Below are 25144 nucleotides of genomic sequence, written 5' to 3' on the forward strand. Positions count from 1 at the left end.
CGATACACATGTTATACACCCCAGGGTTGTAGTGTAGTAGACTATTTTCTTTGTTCTCAGGAACTAAGCAAGGATGTAATACATATGAAAGTAAAAGATTTAACTGTATATTCAGATCATTGTCCTTTAGAACTAAGAATTCGAATTCCGTTCAAAAACAAAAATGCCAATGTTAAACCTAACATCAATTGTAAACATAATAAATGTTCAATTAATAACCAAGGAAAAGCAGAAGATATAATATATCAGTGGGACAGCAATTCACAAGTTAAATTCAAACAGGAGTTAGACACACGAGACATGAAACATTTACTTCAGAACATAAACGACGAAATTGAAACAATGCATACATGTGAAGACAAATATTACTCAGACGAGTGTGTTAACAATTTAACAGACAAAATAACAGCAATGCTAAACACGGCTGCAAAAAAATGCTTGAACAAGAAAATCAAGAACCGCAATTTTACGAAAAAGAATAGAAAACATAAAAAATGGTTCGATAGTGACTGTTTTTTACAAAGGAGAGAATTAAAATCATTATTAAATGCTCTAAATAGATACCCTTATGATGTAAATTTATGTCAGAAATACTACTCAAAAAGAAAAAAATACAAAGCAATATTAAAAAAAAAGAAAAGGATTTTTAAAGATAATTTAGTAAAGAAATTGAATGACGAATTTAATAACGATCCAAGTGCTATGTGGAAAACTCTAAAAGATTTAAAGACGATGGGTGAAGTCAATACAACTAAAAAATGTGCAATCAATCCAATGAAATGGATTGATCATTTAGAGAAATTGATAGGAACAGAAACTAAAGTTTCTGATGAAAGAAAATACATAGTAAATGAGGAATTAAAGAAGATGCATACACATTGTTATACACCTATTTTAGATGACCCCATAACAGAGAAAGAATTAAAAAAAGAATGTAAAACGTTGAAAAATAAGAAGTCATCCGGAAAAGATAGAATAACCAATGAAATTATAAAAGCAAGTTTAGATCATATGACTAAAATATTAGTTAATCTATTCAACATTATTCTTACAAGTGGTAACTATCCTACAGAATGGAAGACTGGAATAAGTGTACCATTGCATAAAAAAGGAGATCCAATGAATCCGAGTAACTATAGAGGAATCACTCTTAGTAGTAATTTGGGAAAATTGTTTTGTAAAATCATAAATTCAAGAATCAACAACTTTTTAGAAAAAAAGAATATTTTGATAAAAGAACAAGCTGGGTTTCGAAAAGGATACCGAACGATGGATCAAATATTCATTCTGAAGAAAATTGTAGACGATATTATCAATACTAAAAATGGTAGATTATATGGATGTTTCGTAGATTTTCAAAAAGCTTTTGATAACGTTTGGCATGATGCACTTTTACTTAAGATATACAAAACTGGCATAAGAGGTAAATGCTACAATATAATCAAAAACATGTATATTAATACAAAGATATGCACACAAATGCAAGGTGGATATTCACCAGATGTATTGGTTAAAAAAGGAGTACATCAAGGAAATACATTAAGCCCAACTCTTTTTAATATTTTCATTAATGATATAACAGATGGAATGCCTAACGTTGATTCGCCATACATTAACCAGAATACAAAAATATCGTGTCTACTGTATGCAGATGATCTAGTACTTCTTTCAAAATCAAAAATAGGATTACAAAATAAGTTAGATTATCTAAATAACTATTGCCTACAGTGGGGTTTGAAAATTAACATAGAAAAAACAAAAATTATAGTATTTTGTCATATAAATCCAAAAATGCACACAATATTTAAATGTGGAACTGATGTAATCAAAGTAACAGATCAATATAAATATTTAGGGGTCATATTCAACAAGAATGGAAATTTTGATACAGCTCAAGATCATTTAAGTAAACAAGGTAATAAAGCAGCACATTCCCTCCGCAGAATTTTCAGCAATCAAAACGTGCAAATAGACACAATGATACATTTATTTGATTCACTTGTAAATCCGATATTAACATATGGCGCTGAAATCTGGTATCCGTTTACGTTTAATAATAAAATAAAACAAACAAATACTGATCATTTCTTTGGATCATGTTTATCTAGCAAAACTCCTCATGAATTTGTTCATATCAAATTTTGTCGATTCCTTCTTGGAGTTCATAGAAAAGCTATGTGGATACCTGTACTGGGGGAATTAGGAAGGTTCCCTTTAGGATTAAAAATGTTATCACAAACAATAGCATTCTGGGCGCATATTCTAGACTCCAAACAAGATTCGTATATACATCAATTATATGACTCAATGTTGCTCCATCCGACAGAAACGCCATGGCTACAATTTGTTAGACAATCTCTTTGTAACTTAGGTTTTAGTCACGTTTGGCATAACCAATCTACATTAAATGTACACAAATTAAAGTTTGCCATTGACAAAAAACAACAAGAGGAATATATAAGATACTGGACAAAAGAAAAATCAGATACATATTCCAGACTTAAGTTTTATTCTATGATCAGTAAATCTTACGAAATGCAGTCATACTTAATACAAATTAAGAATAATAAACACAGAAAGATGTTAAGCAGATTAAGGACTAGCACACATTGTCTAAAAATTGAAAGTGGAAGACATCAGAATATCCCTAAAGAAAATCGTCTTTGTATTGAATGCAATGTCATAGAAGATGAAATACATTTTCTAGATAAATGCAATAAATATGTTAAATTAAGGGATGAATTTAAAGAAGATGCTTCACATATCAATATGAAATATGCTAACAAAAATCCAAGTAACTTATTTTTAGAAGACGAAGTTCAAGTTCGTCTTGGCAAATTTGTTACGGATTGTTTTAGCATTGTATAATGCATTATTATTATTTGTTGTTTGTTGTGTCAATAACTTTACTGGTTCATGACAATAAACATTATTCTATTCTATATTCTATTCTATTCACACACACACACACACACACACACACACACACACACACACACACACACACACATGGTGGTGCTACTGATTAATCAGGACTAGAGGAACCCGCTGGCACTACAGGCGCTGATTGTACAGCCGGACGGCGGAGGGCAGGAAGGACTGCTGGAACCGGTTTGAACTGGCTTGGAAACTTCGCAGTCTCTTTGATGAGTCCCTTGAGGTCATTAAGGGGAAGGACTGTGCCTTTAAGAAAAATGTCAGCCTATGTGAGCGCGCTTGTGTGTGTGTGTGTGTGTGTGTATGTGTGTGTGCGTGTGTGTGTGTTGAGAGGGGGGGGGGAGCGTGCGTTTATTTTTCCGTGTCTGTGTGTTTTGGGTAATCCGTTTTAACACGGTTGTTATCTTTTTGGAGGGCTGGTATTTTTACTTTTTTTCCAGAGCATGTCTTTGACGCTTTGTATTGTTTGGTTCCACGTTGTCTTACTTTGCATCAGATAGGCTTACACGTTTTAATAATTTGTTCTGTCTCACAGGTTACACATGTGCAGATGTGTTTTTTCCCAATTTAAAATGTTTAGTCCTGCATTTGTGCTTTTGCTCCTGTGGGTGTACGATCGTTCAGAATACTTCTTTTTCTTCTGCGCTCAAGGACTGAAACTCCCTACGCATTATATGTAACTCGTGTTCTTTGCACGAGTGGGCATTCACGTGTATGGCCGTTTTTACCCCGAATACGAGTTTCATTTCATTTTAGTTATTTATGATACACCTTTTTATGAACGACAGGCTCATGAATACATGCATGGACGCACAGAAAGACAGACAGTCAGACAGTTCTTCAGCTTTCATGCGTTGTCGCTCTTTCTATCGCTGTCGTTCATTTTTCTCACTTTTCTTTCATTGCAAACTTTTGAAACTTTATTGGCAAAATCAGCATAAACATACCTATATACATAATATACATAATCTATATACATGTATATCAAGATACATTAAATTCCTAAAAAACAACAAGCAAACCAAATTAAGATGAATATGAACGCATATTTATTGAGATGAAATGATTCCAAAGTGATTTTTTTTGGTTACATCTTTGAGCATGACAAACCTAAAGACAAATTTATGTATGTATCAAATTTAGATATATTAAAGTTGAATTGAACTGACTTGACTTGACGTGTCTTGACTTGACATCGAATTAAATTACATTGAATTGAATTGAAATGAATTGAATTGAAATGAATTGAAATGAATTGTATTAAATTGAATTGAATTGAACCGAATTAAATTGAATTGAATTGGAGACTTGAAAAGTAAAATATTCTTTACACGAAGACATTAAAAAATAGTGTGTTTTTTAAAGTTTGTGCTGTCAGTAATGGTGGGAATCTGTGCCATGTTGATGACACGTAAAAAGATGAAGTATACTTAGGTCGGCGACTAAAGGTAAACAAATGAATAGATAAATAAACAATTGTTTGTGCTTTCGTTCTTCGCACGATGATGATTATTCTGAAGATAAAGTCTACTTAGGTCGGCGACTAAAGGTAAACAAATGAATAGATAAATAAACAATTGTTTGTGCTTTCGTTCTTCGGACGATGATGATTATTCTGAATATAAAGTCTTCTTAGGTCGACGAATGAAGTTAGACAAATAAATAGATCATAACCCGGCATTATTTCTGCTTTTGATCTTCTGACGATGTTGATTATATTATCCTGAGAGAAAAAAGTCAACTTCGCTCGACGACTCAGATTAATAAATACATATATTTATGAATGAACAACTTTGCGGTTGTTCTTCAGACGATGATGATTATTCTGAAAATAAATGCTACATTGTTCGACGACTAAAATGAATAAATCAATACATAAATGAAAAATTATGTGCTTCGTTCTTTTGCTCACACCGTTAAACTGGTGTTTTGTAAACGCTTGTTAGCAATCATCACATTACACATTCCTCCCGTCGAACCCCCCGAACGTTCACCCAATATCAAGGCTAATTGTAAAATCCCTATAGCCTCTCACTCTATCCTTTTATGAGGAAAACTTGCGTAATGCCTAGTTAGTATCACATTATGATCAATTTCACAACGATAATCTTTTTTTCTTTCGAAAAAAGCGACTCCATTTAGCTTCAAAGGTGGGTTAGTCTTTTTTTTCGTGTAGAGTGTGTTTCGTTGATTGTCCCTCTCAAAACGAAAAACGATTTCACTCAGCATCGAATGTAAGCTACAGTAGTCGGAGTGGGTTTTTTAATTTTTAATTTTTAAAAATTTTTTTTTTTTACCTCAGTTGCATACAGGCTGCTTCAACCCTTCCTTTAACTGTTTCCTTCTCTCTTTTTTTTCCTTTTTTTTCTCCTTGTAAAATAGGCGGTGAGCATCCTTCTTCATTGGCTCACGTAAGTGTAGCCTATGCGATGATAAACTTTGTCTGTCTGTGCGTGCGTGCGTGCGTGCGTGCGTGCGTATGTATGTATGTGTGTATGTCTGTGGTAGAAACTTTAACATTTCCGAGTCTATGGATTACGTCAGTCTCGGTCAAAAGTGTTCGACGTGTGTGATAGAAACTATTTGAAGACGTCACATTATGACGTAAGAGGGTTAGACGTCACGCAAAGGAATTACTGAAAGTCTCGGTCATTGTTATTGTGAGCGGGCCGAGACTTCTTGGCAGATCCAGGGTCTCGCTTTCTTGCATAGTTTCACCTATGCTTACTGTGTGTGTGTGTGTGTGTGTGTGTGTGTGTGTGTGTGTGTGTGTGTGTGTGTGTGTGTGTGTGTGTGTGTGTGTGTGTGTGTGTGTGTGTGTGTGTGTGTGTGTATGTGTGACGGAGTGATTGAGTTTGTGTTACTGTTTGTCGATTTCTTACGTGAGCCTTGAAGGCTTCGCCTCTTGTTGGTCTTTTTTTCTTCTTCTTTTTTCTTTTTAACTCCAACATAGAGTATATTACACTCACGAAACATGGACATTTTCTATTTACAAAGGAAATATTCCTCATAATATTTACAATTCAATTTTTCTACTTAATATTTGAAACTCAAAATTTACAAACAATGATCCCTGACAAGTTGTCTTTCTAAAAATACTAACACACATTTTAGTTGGAGTGTTGGCTGGGTGGGCTCATACCATTTTGCCCCTTTCATGTTTGGTGTAGAAAATAGAGCAATGACGGGAGCCTGTCTGTTTTGCGCCACTGGTTCCTATAGAATGGTTGCTCTTTATTTGTTGACTCAGTATTTACACCCCCGGTATAGGGGTGTGTATAGGTTTCGGTCGATGTGTTTGTTTGTTTGTTTGTGTGTTTGTGTTCGCATATAGATCTCAAGAATGAACGGACCGATCGTCACCAAACTTGGTGAACAGGTTCTATACATTCCTGAGACGGTCCTTACAAAAATTGGGACCAGTCAAACACACGGTTAGGGAGTTATTGGTGGATTAAGATTCTACAAGGACTTATAGAGAAACATATTAATGGTCAAAGGGAAATAACCTTCTCAGTTGGTGGCAGTGAGAATGGGTGCAGTGAGAATGGTTATTTCCCTTTGACCAACGGGGGTGTTTTTCCTACCTCGGAGGAATTTCTTGTTTATCTAAAGATTTTGAATAGGACTACTTTCTCTGCATGCTTCTCGTCGGTCTTTTGGACTTTTCTCTATCTCCCTTTTGCAAACACTACTTGACAAAAAAGTGTCTTTCCCTTGTGGGTCCTTCTCCTCTCTTCCGTTGTTTCCTCCATGGTCCTATCTTCTTTACAGTTTTGCCTTCTTCTCTCTTCCGTTGTTTCCTCCATGGTCCTATCTTCTTTACAGTTTTGCCTTCTTCTCTCTTCCGTTGTTTCCTCCATGGTCCTATCTTCTTTACAGTTTTGCCTTCTTCTCTCTTCCGTTGTTTCCTCCATGGTCCTATCTTCTTTACAGTTTTGCCTTCTTCTCTCTTCCGTTGTTTCCTCTATGGTCCTATCTTCTTTACAGTTTTGCCTTCTTCTCTCTCCGTTGTTTCCTCCATGGTCCTATCTTCTGTACAGTTTTGCCTTCTTCTCTCTCCGTTGTTTCCTCCATGGTCCTATCTTCTGTACAGTTTTGCCTTCTTCTCTCTCCGTTGTTTTCTCCATGGTCCTATCTTCTTTACAGTTTTGCCTTCTTCTCTCTCCGTTGTTTCCTCCATGGTCCTATCTTCTGTACAGTTTTGCCTTCTTCTCTCTTCCGTTGTTTCCTCCATGGTCCTATCTTCTTTACAGTTTTGCCTTCTTCTCTCTTCCGTTGTTTCCTCCATGGTCCTATCTTCTTTACAGTTTTGCCTTCTTCTCTCTTCCGTTGTTTCCTCCATGGTCCTATCTTCTTTACAGTTTGGCCTTCTTCTCCTTTGGACACATTACTGTAAGCTGTCGTTTATTTTCTGCACGTGCCTGTCTCCTTTACAATCTTAACAATCTTGTCTTCTTCTCTCTTTGGACACATAACTGTAACTCTCTTTGGACACATAACTGTAACTCTCTTTGGACACATAACTGTAAGAATACTAAGATGTCGGTGGTTTTCTTCGTTGTCCTATGTTCTTGACAGTTTTGTCTTCTCCTTTCTTTGGACAAGTTACAGTAAGATGTCGGTTGCTTTCTTCGTGGGCCTATTTTCTTTACAGTTTTGTTTTCTCCCACTCTCTTCTTTATTGTTTTGTTTTCTCCCACTCTCTTCTTTATAGTTTTGTTTTCTCCCACTCTCTTCTTTACAGTTTTGTTTTCTCCCACTCTCTTCTTTATTGTTATGTCTCCTCCTCCCTTTGGACTCATTACTGTCACATATCGCTTGTTTTCCTCATGGGCCTATCTTCTGTACAGTTTAGTCTTCTCCTCTCTTTGGACACATTACTGTTTACTTCATGGGCCTATCTTCTGTACAGTTTAGTCTTCTCCTCTCTTTGGACACATTACTGTTTACTTCATGGGCCTATCTTCTGTACAGTTTAGTCTTCTCCTCTCTTTGGACACATTACTGTTTACTTCATGGGCCTATCTTCTGTACAGTTTTGTCTTCTCCTCTCTTTGGACACATTACTGTTTACTTCAAGGGCCTATCTTCTGTACAGTTTTGTCTTCTCCTCTCGTTGGACACATTACTGTTTACTTCATGGGCCTATCTTCTGTACAGTTTTGTCTTCTCCCTTTCGAGCTCATCACTGTATCATTTCGAATGTTTCCTTTTTGGGCTTTTCTTCCTTACAGACTTCTTCTGTTCCTTTTGAAACCAAACCTTTAACAGTACAGTCTATCACGCCGCTGTCTACATTCTTCGTTCAAATAGTAATGTCCCCGGGTTTGGCGCTCAGTCTCACCATCAAGTTCTCTTGCAATTTATTCAAGTGGTGTTGACAACCAACTCTTCGCGTTCGCCAGGCTGGGTTTCGGCTGCTGCGGGCTGCCCGTGCTCTTGCTGTCCATACTTGATGACGTCAAGGTCGTCGACACTGCCGTCGTCTCTCTGGGGGGCCCTCGTGTACGCCAACAGTCTTGTCTTTATGCAGTAGATGGCCACAGCCACGAGGGTGAGCGTGACCGCAGCGAAGACGGTTAGCAGAACGATCAGGGACACAGATGACGTTAGGTGATGACCTTCAGAGTGCGATGGCGTATTCTCAGGCTGCACCGGTAGTGGTGTGTTCTCCGGGCTGTTGCCAAGGTTGACTTTTGTCGTGTAGCCTGTGATTAAGACGAAAATTTGAATGTAAGTGTTCATGAAGAATTTCCGGCCATTTTCGTCTGCACAAAGGCCGACTTGAAGGTATTACCTTTCACCTATGACCTGTGAGCATCGACAATGTTTACAGGCTTCCTTGTGGATTATACAACATTCACCTCAACTGGTTATAATGCAAGCACAGATGACCAGTGTCAAACGAAAAACATTTAAACTTTCAGTCAAATGTGTGTACAAATCAGTCTCCTTTTCTCCGCGACAAAAACCCTTCTACGTTTCATACATGTGCTATGTAATTTTGAACAAAGTGAATTGTCATCAACTCTTTGTTAACGTATAACTTGTCGTTTAAATCTGAAGTTCTCTTGTGCACAGTGGTTGTCAGATGGGAGAAAAAGTTTTGAATGGGCCCCATGCAGTAAGCAAATCAGTAAGTACACGGCAATATTGAACAAGTCGCGTAAGGCGAAATTACTACATTTAGTCAAGCTGTCAAACTCACGGAATGAAACTGAACGCACTGCATTTTTTCACCAAGACAAAAAGCTTCGTCAATCCCCTCGAGAAGGAAATCGCTCACTTCTCGCGTGCAAAACGCAGTGAAATTGACAAGCCAGATTAGCGCGGTAGTGTATTGCGCTAAGCATGAAAGCCTGCTTTTCTGTATTCTTGTTAACTTTCTGAGCATGTTTTGAATACAACGTATCATATCTATATGTTTTTGGAATCGGGAAAAGATAAAGAATAATATGAAATCATTTTGGATCGATTTCTTAAATTTTATTCGTAGTACTTATTACTCTATTTTCGTTAATTCTGATCACACTGTAAGAGTAAACATAACATATATGTATATATTTTTAGATTCAGAATTTGACGAAAAATACGATGCAATCAATTTTAAATTTGTTTGCAAAAATTCGATTTTATTAACAACTTTAATGAGCAAACTCATCAATTAATTTTTAAGCCTCCACGCTGAAATACAATCCCAAAGTCCGGGCTTTGTCGAAGATTACTTGACCAAAATTTCAATTTGGTTGACAAATGAGAGCGTGACAGTGCCGCCTCAACTTTTACAAAAAGCCGGATATGACGTCATCAAAGACATTAATCGAAAAAAAGAACAAACTGTCTGGGGATATTATACCCAGGAACTCTCATGTGAAATTTCATGAAGACCGGTCCAGTACTTTTTTTTAGTGAATCGCTCTACACGCACATACATACATATTTACATACATACATACTTACATACACCAGACCCTCATCTCGATTCCCGGTCAACGTTAAAACATTTAGTCAAAACTTGATTAAATGTAAAAAGGAAAGAATACGAAACACACCTTGACACTTGTTGTTGCATTGCTCTACTGTGCCACGAGCTTCTTGGTGTTCGCAGAGCTCGGCGCAAGGGCTGCAATTCATAACCTGCTCGTCATAGTACTGCTCGGGTGTGCAACGCTTTGCTGTCAGGTAATCTGCAACACAAAGACACATGCATGCACGCACGCACGCACTCACGCACACAAAAATGCACACGCATGCACAAAAATACGGACAGACATACACACAAGGCATACAACAGACAGACACACAGACACTGACGCACACACACACACACACACGGCACATACACACACACACACACACACGGCACACACGGCACACACACACACACACACACACACACATTTCGGTTAGAAATGAAGACATTACGATGGATAGAGAAGATAATGAAGATAAGGTTAGTCGTCACCCTTGTTTTTTCGGGGATTTCCCTTGTAGGCTTAGGCCTTCACCTGTATCAGTTAATGTGAAACTCTACGCATTGGCCATTGTAACGCTATTGTTCAGCCAAGTAGTCATCGAGTCATAAGTTGACTACGTAAGGGGGTTCCCCCTGTCATAATCACGAGACTGAATGTTAACGTGGCACACTTTCATTGGAGTCATTGGAGTGTCTTGTGATTCTGACGTGACGCCGATACCTCGTGAGAACAAGGAATTATAAACTTTGATTTACTTTCATGGATTAAATTGCCAACACTGATTGACGCATTGAAACTGGTTCGTTACCACTCCTCACAAGCTGTTATTTTACGTGCAGGTTACTCAATGAAACCTAAAGAGCTGTTTGGTTAATCGATCGTATTTAGAAAATAGTCTCCCTGGTCTGATTTAGTCATGTGGCCTGTGACAGTGGTTTGTTTTCTGCCATTTTCATAAACGTTCCCTGAGTCATTGCTTATTACTCATTCTAACAAAGTATTTAAATCGCGCACACGACTGGTTTCCTTTTAGTCAAAGACTGCAACAAGCACTGACCAAGGATTTGGTGAAATGGGCCTGTGAAGGCTTGAAGCTTCGTAGTATTTGTTTAATTTGTGCATTCTTGAGATGGCAATGAAGAAATAGTAAAACAAAACAGGGCAATAGGATGACTGACGAATCAGCGTCAACCGAAAACAAAATGCTCAGTTTCAGCTAGAACCAAGCCATGAGAATATAATATCAAAATCAAAAATAGTGAAATACATGTACTTAAAAAATATCATTGATTGCAACTTTAACTACAACTACAATTCTGGTGTAGATTCCTTTGACGCGACAAATTCAATAATACCTACTAAATAAAAAAGCGTTTTGTAAAAAAAAAAAAAAAAAAAATTAAACAAAAAGAAGAAAAAAGGACAATCATTTTAAGTGAGTAGCTCGCGTTAAATCCGCAAAGTTACTATTTCAACACAAATAGGGAAAAGCCTTTCAAATGTAATTTACGAAATTAACAATAAATATGCTTCAAAACGACTTCAGTGGTGCGAGTAAAAGTGAGACATTTGAATTAGTAGGTAAGACTCAGTGAGAGGCAATGCTCACCAGAACAAGAGGTCCTGCACTCTTCTTCTGTTCCTTGTCTTTCAGAATAATCACAGATGTCCCCGCAGTGTTCACACATCTCCGTCCCATGGTCATAATAGGAGAAGAGTTCACATTGTTTTTCCTCGGATTTCAAAGACTTTCCTTCTATGTAGTACAATTGTATGAACAAAACCAAGAAGGCAATAGCAAGAAGGTAATGTTTATGTTCCATGTTCTTTCTCGACCGGATTAGTCAGCTCAGCAGGTCAAGTCACGGTGAACGTAACGACAGATTGAGTGGCCGGTTTGAAGTCAGCAGTTGAAACACTGAATGATCAAATCGAAGACGTCTGTCCCGTCCGAGTTAATACAGAATAATAACTATATCAGTTTTGTTATTCAGGTTTGTTTGTGCGACAATACAGGTAGTGAGCGCAGTCAGTTGATCCGCAGAGGAGGCGTCCAGGCGAGTTTGTTTACAAACATATACTGAATGATGCAATATGTTACTTTTACGCAGGTATATGGGTACGGGTAGGTCACGTGGATATACCCGGATTTCAACAGCGTGATCGCGTCGTGACTGTTATCGGTGTACATAGATGTAACACCCATTTTAGAAGTGATTCAATTTGGGGAAAGAATAAGCATTCCATCCAGTGAAATTTGACCATTAAGTGACCGTCAGCCAGAACACTGATTGTTCATATTTTGTTCATTTGCTTGCTTTGTTGTTTGTTTGGTGCTTCCTAACCAAATATGGGGGTCGGGTTTATCATAATGGGGAAAATCCGATCTATATATATTACATAAGAGGGAAAGGGCACAGTCTGGAATGAAGTGACATCATATGATAAACACATTTACTTTTAAAAAGGATACCTAAAGAGGGCGCGGCCTGTTACACAGACCTACAATTGGCTGAGAGACATAACACCACACAGCAAGGACTGATCGAGCAGAAGAGATGGGCTTACGGAGAGAGCTAGTACACTCTTCAAAAAAAGTTAAGGATCGGTTGAAAAAACGGATCTAATTATAAAACAATGCCAAAAAATTAAACATCGACATAATTGTGCGGACAGCCTCCAAGGTCGCGGGCTGTGACTTCCCTTCCGTTGCCTCTATTTTTGAGTTGCGCTCAGGTCGAAAAGCAGGAAAGATTGTTCGCGACCCCTCCACCCGGCAAACCACTTCTTCTTCTTCTTCTTCTTTCTTGATGTGGACTGGGTTCATCCGAACGTCTGTAGTCCAGCGGCGGAGTACTGAGTAATTGGTTACTGGTGGTGGGTGACCCAATAACTCCGAGAAGATGGTTAAAAGTATAAAACTATTTACACGAAGAGCTGCAGGGTTACTGTGTCAGCGAGGCAAGTCCGTGGGTACGACCCAGACCAGCTTGGAAGGACTCCAGTGAAGGAGCAACTGTGGTCTTAGGGTCGAGCTTGTTCCACTGACGCAGTGTTCGGGGGAAAAAGGAGTTGAAGAGAACAGGATGGGATGCCCTCTCCTGGAACAGTCTCTGGGCTCCTCTGGTGCGGCTGTCGCCAGAGGTGTAGAACTCGGCCTTGTTGATGTCGACTATGCCGTTGTTGATCTTGTAGAGCATAGTGAGGCGGTTGGCGAGTCTTCTGTCGGCGAGTGGTTCCCATTGGAGGGTCTTCAGCATGCTGGTCACACAGCCTGGGGTCCGATCGCTGTAGTTGTTGTGGACGTAACGGGCTGCTCTGCGTTGGACTTTTTCAAGCTCCGTGACGTCTTTCTGAGAGATCGGGTCCCAGACTGGCGAGGCGTAGTCAAGGACCGGTCTGACCATGGCCTTGTACGTAGCAGCTCTGACGGTGGTGGTGCACTCCCGGAAGTTCCGCCGCAAGAAGCCCACAGTTCTGTTGCCCTTGTTGACAGTCGCTTGCACGTGGCTGCTCCAGGACAGGTCATCGGAGATTAAGACCCCTAGGTACTTGCTGGATGGTGTTGTTTCCAGAGTCTGTCCATGGAGGCTGTAGGAAGTTGGCAGGATGGGCTTCTTCTTGTTCGGGGCAATGCGGATGACGGTGCACTTGCTGGGGTTGAACTCCATCTGCCATGTTGATTCCCACTGTTCGAGGCTGGATAGGTCCTGTTGGAGCTGCAGACTGTCCGCTGGAGAGGATATACGTTTGAAGAGTAGGGAGTCGTCTGCAAAGAGTTTGACGCTGCTGAACTGAACGGATTCAGGGAGGTCCAGCAGCGTCAAACTCTTTGCAGACTTCTTCGAGCCTCTTCCATCTGGTAGGCGCTACAGAGCTTTGAAAGCCAGAACTAGTCGCTTTCGCTCTAGCTTCATCCCCCATGCTGTACTGACAACTCCTGTAGAGAAGACGTTGTAATATACTGTAGTTATAGGATTGGGGGGGGGGGGGTTCTTTTGTTACTTAGTCCTTTCACTGCATTCCATTACTGTTCTCATAACTTGTGATAGTGGAAGTATATGCAATGTGGAATGGTCCTTATTTTTTTTTAGGTGCTTCAGTAGTTCTGTGATGGTAGTAGTTTTGTGCAATGTGACTCTAGGTTCAGGTGCTTGAGTAGATCTGTGATAGTCTGTTAATACTGTTGTTTTAAACTGTCTAACTGGCTAGATTACGATTATATAATTTTATGTGATGATCTGACTAAATGATAATAATTACGTGTACTACTTACTTTTAAATGGATTATAATTTTTAGGTATTGTTCTAGTATTCACTAATGTTGCATTGATATTACTGGCACCCCTTTTAAACTGATATGGTTTTTACCTTTACAAGGCGACGATGTGAATTTGTGATGTAGATATGTGGCTGGTTATGTGTGAGTATGTAAATAATTGTGTGTGTGTGTGTGTGTGTGAGTTGTGGCTGTGTGTGCATGACAGTGTAATGTACGTATGTATGCATGCATGGTGATGTGTGTCTGCATATGTGTCTGGTTGGTTTTTATTTTATTTTTACCGTGCCGTGCCAAGATGAAATCCTTTTGCAAAATTGGTGAATAAATATCTTGTATCTTGTATCTTGTATCTTGTAATAATTAAAAGATTAATGTGTTTGAATTAAGAAATGAACAATGAGTCTTGACCCTAGAATTTTGTTTGGCAGGCAGAGTTATTTCCCTTTGTGGGACTTCTCAAAAGCTTCTGCATTTTGGAAGAAAAAGGGTGTTTTTTATAGCCCCATGAAATTTACGGAACGCATGCCAGGGCAAAAGGTAGTGATGCACGTGCTACAACAGGGTCCTGGCTATGAACATCGCTCACCAGCTTGTGCTTAAAGGTTGACACGCTGACACAATTATGCACAGTAGCAACATGCCCCCTTCAAGAAAACTGAGCGATTTGGGTAGAGGAAGGGCAATAGGATGGCTACAAGACGGCACGTGTTGCTGCCAGGCAAGTGGCCCAGAGGCTTGCAGTGGCTCCCTCTGTCATCATCAGACTTATTATTGACTAAAACAGAGATTCCACGCAACTGGAAGAGTGCAGGAGCGACAACGTTCTGGGTCGGCCCAGAGTCACCACACAAAGAGAGGATCGCTTCATTCAGAGGCAGGCCATGCAACAAAGAATGGCTACGGCAAAGAACATTAGGCAACGCATACAAGCTACCACCAACACTGTTGTTAGTGGTCAGACGATCCAAAACCTCTTACACAACTTTGGCTTGCGTGCAAGTCGTCCAGTCGGCCGAGGAACAACCCTGACTGCTAATCACCGAGCAGCTCGCCGAGCCTGGTGCACTCAACATGTGAGGTGGCAACGTCAGCAGTGGGCTCAGGTGTTGTTTACAGATGAGTCCCGCTTTTGCTTGGAACCTGCTGATGCCGTGATGGTCGCATCCGAGTGTGGGGGCGTCGTGGAGAGCGCTTCGGAGAAGGCGCTGTTCTGGATTGACAGCGTTTTGACGGAGGCTCTGTGATGGTCTGGGGAGGGATCAGCACACGTCTAAGGACACCTCTGTACCATGTAGTGGGCAACTTGTCCGCTACCAGAATGAGATCCTGGTCGTTCCAGCCCTCCAAGCGATCGGCCCTCGTGCGATTCTTCAGGATGACAACGCACCTCCCCATCGCTCTGCAGCGGTAAACACCTTCATCCAGCAGGCCAGGGTCAACAGGATGCTGTGGCCAGCCAACAGCCCGGACCTGAACCCCATAGAGCACATGTGGGACGAGCTTTGTCATCGGGTACAGCAACATCACCCTCCTCCTGCCAATCTGGGTCAACTGCTGCAATGGCTCCAGCAGGAGTGGAATGGAGTTCCCAGAGCATTCATATGCAACCTGATCCACTCCATGCGCCAACGATGTGTTGAATGCCTGGCACACAACGGAGGGCACACACGTTATTGACACTGATTCACATTGTTGTGAATTCCATTTTCGAGGGTTGTCACGTTTGACACACTCTAGCTAAATTGTCGCTGCCGCGTTCGATCTTTGCTTTGTTTGTCATTACTCCTTGGTTGTTCAATTATATAATTTTTAAAAAATGAAAGAATTCGGTCTTGTCTGTTTTGTGTGGCGTGCTTGTAAAAAAGTGATCCTTAACTTTTTTTGAAGAGTGTATAGTGCATGGGATATTCAAGAAGTTATTATTGCTTACACAGAAAAGGATTTTTTTGTCTGCGTTTGACAGGAAGAAGCAGAAGAATTCGACCTACGGAAACAACCCAGGGACAGTAAAGAAGCAAACGTCACTTGTTGGGATTTTTTTCTCTCACAGGGATAAAGATGTTTACTGTATTTAAAAATGAAGCCCTACTTTCTGCCAACCGCCATGCTGTTTACTCCTCGTTTCCCTTACTTTACAGTGGAACCGCCCTTTAGGACTCCAATGTAAGACCCTCTCGGCTTTTTTTAAAGATCAGTTTTTTAAGATTTTCTTATCATGCATATGCTCTGCATATTTACCTCCATTTTACGACTCCCTCTCTTTTGAGACCCGTTTTCTCAGATTGTTGGTGGTCCTAACACGGGGGAACCGCTGTACAGGCCTTGATCCTACATGGCTTTATTTGTCATCACTTTTTGGAAGAAAGCAGAATATAAGTGTTCACTGCCTTGTATATTGCATCAGGCTGGGTTCATCATTGCAGATCTTATTTAACAAATATCATTTATGCTTTCTATGTTGTGTGAGGTGAACGTTTGTTTTGTGTATCTGTAGTTTTGTCTTTGCAGCACACACACACACACACACACACACACACACACACACACAGATCTGCACAAACATGCAGAGAGAAACATCACTCATAGTTTGACTTTCTATTTTATTAATCACCTCAGTAACAGCAAATTCCCACAATAAAATGTGAATACAAATCAGTCTTCAACACATTCACAATAACCTTGAGAGAAACAAACCTCAAACATACAAAAATAACCAAATTTGTTAATAACCATATATATACTTTCATAAAAATTATTCCACAAAACTTCAAATGTTTGCATAATACAGTTTTATCCACTTTAATATGAAAAGAGCTGAAGCTGAATAAATATAAACAAACCAACAATGAGCAGAAAAAAATAAGAAAAAAACAACCCCACATTCATTCAGTAGAATTACATATGTATAACATGTAACCCAAAATAGCAGAAACAAAACTTGCATAAAAAACCCAACTTATTTTGAAAAAAACCAACACTTTTGTGACAGTACTTTTTAAGTTTCAGATTTACCATGTGTCATGCTCTGAGAAGCATAAACCCTTTTCAGAGACACCCACACCGAATATAAGAGTAATAAGCACCAAAAGAGTTTAATTTCCACTGAAAAACACAGAATTTTCGATCATAAAATTATCAGTGCTTAAGTGATAAATAAATTAATATATTCTGCTCAAATTGATGCAAGACTGTTTTGTCAATTGAAACAACAAGGTTTATATTATGCAAAACTCAAAATAAGCAATTAATCAATACAACAAAGTTCATGTTAAAATCATCATGTTAAGGTAAGTTCTTCAAACTGGTGGAACATTTGCACACACATCCCTGTCAAAACCGCCACAAGATTACATGACTTTATCAACCAGGTACATGTACATTTCAAAAAGCGTTCATTGAACCATGTGTACACATTGTTCTCAAACCAATTCAAAACAGTGTTAACATAAACCCACAATGTGAATAAATACGTACGTTTAGAAAAGTTGATGCAACAAATATTGCAACTGATAATGCAAACACCAAATTGAATGGTTTTGATCTTCTGAAGTTCACAACACATTTTTAAAAGACAGAAATAAGCTTCAAAAGAAATCATTTGACCAAAGCAAGGGAAAAAGAATAATACACACCAACCTATGCTATTCCCAATAAAAAAACATGCAGAATCTGCTTGCGATAGCAAAGCACAAGGAAAAGAAAAAACCCTTGGAAAGTCAAAACACCACAATGTTAAAACATTGTTAATACACCACACTGAAATATACTCTGTGATAGTAGCTCACTGTAAAATGGCTTTTCTGTATGGCAGCATTATGCCCAGTTTTGATTGAATGGAATAATAAAGAAATGTCATACCCTTTGAAACAATTCAGAAATGTTGCATACCCTGTAATAATCTAAAGCTTGTTTTTCCAACATTTTTCTACTAACCACATTCCCGCAGTGGGGCACTGCGGTTATGAAATTAAAAGCCCCTCCTGTTTTTGGAACCGCAGGAGCTTTCTAGTTTGCTGTTAGGTAGATTTTTGGTTCCTCTTTCCTGTCATGCTCTCTTTTTCTTCATGAATTCTTTTCTTTTTTCTGCCTTCTTGCTCATTCACCTGTATTTTTTCCAAAAATCTCTTCTCTTGCCGCTTGTCTCGCGATTCATGTATAGTTTAATCTGTTAGTGTTCTGATGTAAGTCCAGCAGTAGATAGGTTAAGCCTATTTTAACATACTGGAAACTGGTAATCTTCCAGTAGGTATTAATTTAGTTTTACTAAAGCCTGCTGGGACACAAGTAATGGGTTAGTGCATTTGTAAACAGGAATCGCTTGACAAGTGGCCCCCTTCATCCCCCCCTTCCTCGTCCTGATATGGCTCTGCGTAGTCGGCTGGACGTTAAGCAACAAATAAACAAACAAACAAACAAACAAACAAAATACTAACCACATGTCAATTCCATTTTGAGTGTCAGATTGAACTACTGTAAAAACACAAGAAAAAGAGAGAAATATAAATATTTGTAAGTAAGACGGGACAGACGGATCTTTAGGATTGTTCAAGCATAAATAACATGGACAGGGAGGTTAAGCAAAAGAAACAAATAAAAATGATTAACAATTATCACTTTCCAGAGAAAACAAGTTCTGCTCCTAGCAACATCACAGCAAACACTGTACCCAAATACAGGCGATTAAATTAAACTCCACTTTGTCTCACTGTTTGAGAAAACATCATGTGCTCTTGCATGTCTGTCTATGTGTGCATGCATGTATGTGTCGGCATATGTAAAGGATTGTACTGATAAGATCTGCCAAGCCAAAACGTGTTCCACAGAAATCTTAACATAAGAGGAAAAAAAAGTTTCCACATCACAAAACTACCTTAACCATAATAATCTGACAAGTTTTTACCCACTGTATTTGCAAACAACAAACAGTGTAACATTACAGTAAAGAGAAACATATATAAGCATGCAAACACTGGCAGTGATGTCTGATTTTAGCAATCAACTTTGCTGCAAACAACTAGCTTCAAATTGTTCTGTTTTCTGCTTTTGTGTAAAAACCTGATTTCAAGAACATGCTTGAATCAAGCTAGTCTAAACAATCAGTGCTAAGAAGAAAGTGTCCCATTTATTTGAAAAATATTCCCCCCACAAAAACAAAAAAAGTTAAAACTACTCCTGATCACATATCAAAACAGTAGGATGTTTTTAGTCACAGACAATAACACTAAGTACAAGCTTACATGCTGTTCTACTACACTGTCCAACATAAATCTTATCTTTTTTTAGGCTGGCAAAAGTAAACCTCTGTCAACAAATGTTTTACATGGCACATAACTGAAAGGGTGAAAGAAAATTTAATAAAATGGAACCATCATTTCTATTCTAAAATTCTGCAACAACTACAAACTTCTGCATATTCATCTTTGCTGAGCAAGATGAAAAGAAACTTTATTAAATGATCACATGTAATATCACTTAACAGATATAGCAAAGAGGGTTTAAAAATACACAGAGACATCACAGTTAAGTACAATTTTTATCAAAGAAGCATACAAAAATCCTGTTTTTACATGTAACATCCAGTGCATTGCAAGATCACACAAACATACCCCCATATCAGCACACACACACACACACACACACACACACACACACACACACACACACACACACACACACACACACACACACACACACACACACACACACACACACACACACACACACATTCTTCTATTTCCAAAAACGTTTTTTTCACAAGTAATTAACACATCAGAAACTTAAAAACTTCAAACAATCTACAACATAACTAAAAGCCAAATCAAAGCAGATGCTGACATTGACATTTTTGTGTTAAACCTTAAAACACAATTAGAGAAACCAAAACAATCAAACACACAAGAACAGAAAGGACACCAGAAAGACAATAAAAGAGAGAGAAAAAAAAACCACCCACCCACACACACAAGAAACCCGACAACAAAAGCACAAACAGAAGGGTGATCAAAAGCGACATTTGAATTCTTCCCTGCAAAATGATTTGTTTAAAGGCACATTCCTTCTTGTTGTGGCTTTTAAAGCGCTAAGAGCATCATTCCACTTGGGCACATAGCAGGTGATACAATATCTGTGTATACCAGCCAAAACAAACATTTCTGTTTGTCTCACATTAAAGGCACAATACGCCTCCCGTAAACCATCACAGATACTGTCAGGCTTTTACACACAGTACAAACACCCTTCCATTTGAATGCTCACCAAACGGGAACATACTAGGTGCCCTACGTAAAGAGCGAGCAATTTTCAAAGAATTAATTTTGCGGTTTGTCTGATAACAAAATCGGACCGTGGTGCGTTTTGGCGCTAGACCTAACTTTTAAAATCTAAATAATAAATTGACAGCTTGTTATACAAACATTCTTAAATCATAAAAGAATTCTTTTATCATCAAGACAAGATCAGTAGAATTCGACGTTTTGAAAGTTTAAAAAAAGAAAAGCCCGGAAGCAGGGTCACGCAAGGTCGTGGTTCGCGTAGCAGACGACGGTTTATGCCTATCGCCAGTTCCTCTGAACAGTCAAAAGCCATTGCTAGAGTTCTTGTGAATCACAGCCGTTTGTTTTGTGTAGATTCAGAGGTACATAATAACCTGCTGTTGCAGATAAGCTTACAGCGAGTCGCATTCAAATTACAAACTGACGACTACATTGTGAAAAAAGGAAACTGGATCACACGGGTTCACGGATGGCTCAGGGGCATTAAGATAAACCACGCAAACATAAATTCTTTGAAAATTGCTCACTCTTTACGGAGGGCACTGAGGATGTTCTCAAGCGGTGAGTGTTTAAATGAAAGGGTATTTGTACTGTGTGTAAAAACCTGACAGTATTTGTGATGGTTTACTGTGCCTTTAAGATAATAAAGTTGTATTGAATTGAATTGAATTGAATTGAATATCTCACGCTTCCCGTATAGAGTAAAAATATTATGTATTTGGTGAATTGACATAGGTGCCGCTTATGAAGTTAAATCGGCAAAATGTTTTCACTGTGCACAGAAGGCAGCCAGGCTGTAAACTTGAAGTCTATTTCACTGTGGAAGGATGTTCTTACTCCATGTAAAAGCCTTGAGAAAGGATGCTTTTATTCTGTGTAAAAGCCTTGAAAAAGGATGCTTTTATTCTGTGTAAAAGCCTTGAGAAAGGATGCTTTTATTCTGTGTAAAAGCCTTCCACTTCTGTGGCAGTGAACCTGATCATGTACACATGAAAGAAGGACTGGGTGGCCGAGTGGTAACGCACTTGCGCTCGGAAGCGAGAGGTTGCGAGTTCGACCCTGGGTCAGGGCGTTAGCAATTTTCTCCCCTTTCCTAACCTAGGTTGTGGGTTCAAGTGCTAGTCTTTCAGATGAGACGAAAAACCGAGGTCCCTTCGTGTACACTACATTGGGGTGTGCACGTTAAAGATCCCACGATTGACAAAAGGGTCTTTCCTGGCAAAATTGTATAGGCATAGATAAAAATGTCCACCAAAATACCCGTGTGACTTGGAATAAAAGGCCGTGAAAAGTAGGATATGCGCCAAAATGGCTGCGATCTGCTGGCCGATGTGAATGCGTGATGCATTGTGTAAAAAAATTCCATCTCACACGGCATAAATAAATCCCTGCGCCTTGAATATGTGCGCGATATAAATTGCATAAAAAAAATATTAAAAAAAACAACAACCTGCGCTTAGAACTGTACCCACAGAATACGCGAGATATAAGCCTCATATTGATTGATTGATTGATTGATCTTTAAATATTCCGGTCATAAAATACATAACCCCCCCAAAAAATAAGAAAGGAAACACCAACGTAAGCTGTTGTTTCAAAGTTTCTCCAGAGCTGACCTTATTATATATGAAGCCTGTTAAGAATTTGCATAGGAGAGATTCATCACAAACCGCGAAATTGCATCTGACATAAAATAAAAATTGTATGTATCATTGTTTATCAATACAACTGTGTGTCTACAGCAAAAAGTGCACCTCCATAATCTAAGTGCTGTTGCATTTTAGAAGATCATGCAAAAAATGATGTGTTGCACAACATTTGTAACTTTTCAAAACGATGTCATTTTTACTTGCATGAAAACCTATGTTCTAATAATGAGCCACAATAAAGAAAAGAACTAAAGGGCCACAATAACATAAAAAAAATCAACAACAAAAATCAGGAGAAATTATGGAGAAAGGAATACTAATAATAAACTAAACCTGCATGCTGAGTATTCTCCCTGTTAAAGGTTGCAAATGATATAACACAGTGATACACTGAACTGTCATTAAAATAATGTAAGTTGTTGATTAGAAGGAAAAATATATTATGCAGTGCAGAGAATGAATTTTCAAGGTAAATGATGTCAGGTAAGTGACAGGCATTGTGAAATAATTAAACTGGATATAATCTATATAATGTATTGCAGAAGGTACGCCCCGAAGAAATGAATTGTAATGTACTTAGTGTTTGGCAAAAACTCAAAAGCTGCATATGCAGTAACAAGGAAAAGCAAGGCTCAAATGGTGAATTTTGATATAGTTTTTCCCCCCAAATGGATCACTTTTAAAGTAACCATTCTGTGTTTATTTCACGGGTCCAACTGAGTTGAAGCAAGCACATTTTTTTAATAGGACTAAAAAACAAAAAACAAACACAACAAGAAGAGCAAACGCTCGATCGAGTCACTTTCGCAGTTCTGAATATTATATGAGGCATCAGATGGACAGGAAGAAATTGCTATTCACAACACAATGAGTCACGTTCACATAAAATTTGAGCCCGGTCACTTTTATAGTTTCCGAGAAAAGCCCAACGTTAAGTTGTGTGTTGCCGAACAGAAAAGGCTAGTTATCTCCCTTGTTTTTCTGATAACGTTCGTAAAAGGCTACAGATGTAAATACTTTGATGTAAAGAATAATCCTACAAAGTTTCAATCACATCCGATGAACTTTGTCAAAGATATAAAATGTCTAATTTTTCCTTTGACGCTGACCTGTGACCTTGAAAAAGGTCAAAGGTCAACGAAACCATCGTTAAAGTGTAGAGGTCATTGGAGGTCACGACTAAACAAAATATGAGCCCGATCGCTTTGATAGTTTCTGAGAAAAGTCCAACGTTAAGGTGGTGTCTACGGACGGCCGGCCGGACAGACTAACACTGACCGATTACATAGAGTCACTTTTTCTCAAGTGACTCAAAAACAAATAAAGAATCCTCGTTAAATATCACAAAATACCTTGTGTCTTTTACTTTGAATTTGATATATATATTGCACACAGAATATTCAAATAAAGTGCAACTTGCAAACTTTTCCATCCTTCTTTTGCATGAGAAGTTTGAATGCGCAAATCATTTCTTAAGTACAATGTACCTGATGAACTGACTCAAAATCAAAGTTAAAGCCAAAGGCAGTGCTATTACTTGTATCCTAATGCAAAAACTGTGATTTCTAGCTTTCAAATATATACGTTTTGACCACGCTTGTCAGTTTCACAGACGCACAACCACAACACCCATCATCACATATAGTAACCTTTCTTCAAGTGAACCCCCAAAGTGTAACATGTTCACCTGATAATACAATTTCCCTCAATCACAAAAGAACATCCCACGTTGAAGAGCCCAAGCAAGACCTCTCTATTGCACTTTGCGCTCTTGCCCTTCGCAAAATGATGGATTTCTCTTGTAACATTGAATGTCATCACAGACGTGCGCATACGTTTGGTGTAATGTGTGCACAGAAGGCATGCATGTCAACTGGTTTTGAACCCCACGGTATGTACAAGCTGGAATGTGGCAACGGTGATGGAATGACGATCTACAGCTAACTGCTTGCTGGAGGGGTTCTCGCTTGTGCTCTGCAAGAATAACGATCTACAGCTAACTGCTTGCTGGAGGGGTTCTCGCTTGAGCTCTGCAAGAAGGAAATGAGAATAAAGAGAAAACGAATCAGTATACTAAGGCATAGACGGCATGGATTAAAGCGTTGTCTTTACATGAGAGCTTTGAACTATCACCACCCCCTCCCAACCTGTCTTCCATTGGGTCCCTTTTAAATCTCATCACTCTCTTGTTTTGCTCACTCCACCACTTACTCATTCACACACTCCGCAACCAACTCACCTATTAACTCACTCAATTATTCACTCATCATCTTACTCCATCACTCCCCTGCCCATGCACCGATTCACAGACTCCTTTGCCCACTGTCATTTACCCACCCCCTCCCTCACCACCACTCTCACTCACCAACTCCCTTCCTCACTCACAATCGAAAATTTCTTAATAAATTTTCATTTAATTAATATACTTACCAACTCACATAAATAGCATTAACTTCAGTTTGATGCGTAAGACATTGAAGTACTAACCCTGGAAACAGGGGGAGGTAACCCCCAAATCAAAACAAAACCTTAACAAGGCCCTGGTAGTTACCTCCCCTCACCGGTACCCCGCGCATGCGCGGCACATATCACCGGCAAACTCATTCCCAATGAAACACCACCTTCAACCATTAACAAAAAAACGATTGCGGGGTAGGATGGGAGGGCATTAACTATGTGAGTTGGTAAGTATATTAATTAAATGAAAATTTATTAAGAAATTTTCGATTAAATAACATATTCTTACTACAACTCACATAAATAGCAGATTGCTACATAAGGTGGCGGGAATCTCACTTAACATGATAAGAAACCAGCCTGCTTCAACCATAATTGGTAAGCAACTACTACCATTGCAGTGGGTACTAAAACACGCACAAAAGTAGTAAAGAAAGACGTCTAAACATGACGTCCAAACACCACTGAGGTGCCATACGAGAATTGTCTGGCAGCAGAACCACCGGATAAAGGGTCCAAGCTCAGGCCCCATGAATTCTAGACAACCCAGAGGAAGAAAGAAAGCTC

At 39.0% G+C, this 25144-nt stretch overlaps 2 protein-coding genes across 3 annotated transcripts in view; both read right to left on the reverse strand.

Annotated features, from left to right (window-relative positions):
- Positions 1-3843: 3843 nt before the first annotated feature.
- Positions 3844-12179, reverse strand: LOC138960212 (uncharacterized). Its single transcript, XM_070331993.1, has 3 exons — positions 11527-12179; positions 9993-10127; positions 3844-8648 (listed from the first exon to the last, which is right to left on the reverse strand). Exons 1-3 carry the CDS (start codon positions 11738-11740, stop codon positions 8308-8310), a joined length of 690 nt encoding a protein of 229 aa, XP_070188094.1. The 5' UTR covers positions 11741-12179; the 3' UTR covers positions 3844-8307.
- A 4600-nt stretch (positions 12180-16779) lies between these two features.
- The window catches only part of LOC138960216 (putative pyridoxal-dependent decarboxylase domain-containing protein 2), a 44482-nt gene continuing 36117 nt past the window's right edge, over positions 16780-25144 (reverse strand). Inside the window, exon 23 of one of the 2 annotated variants that reach the window (XM_070332000.1) lies at positions 16780-24094. In XM_070332000.1, the coding sequence (XP_070188101.1) occupies positions 24061-24094 (34 nt within the window). In that variant the 3' untranslated portion in view covers positions 16780-24060. Of the gene's footprint in view, positions 24151-25144 lie in introns of both variants that reach the window. The other variant, XM_070331999.1, reaches the window with a different exon arrangement.

Source organism: Littorina saxatilis, linkage group LG2 (genome assembly GCF_037325665.1).
Source record: "Littorina saxatilis isolate snail1 linkage group LG2, US_GU_Lsax_2.0, whole genome shotgun sequence".
NCBI lineage: Eukaryota > Metazoa > Mollusca > Gastropoda > Littorinimorpha > Littorinidae > Littorina > Littorina saxatilis.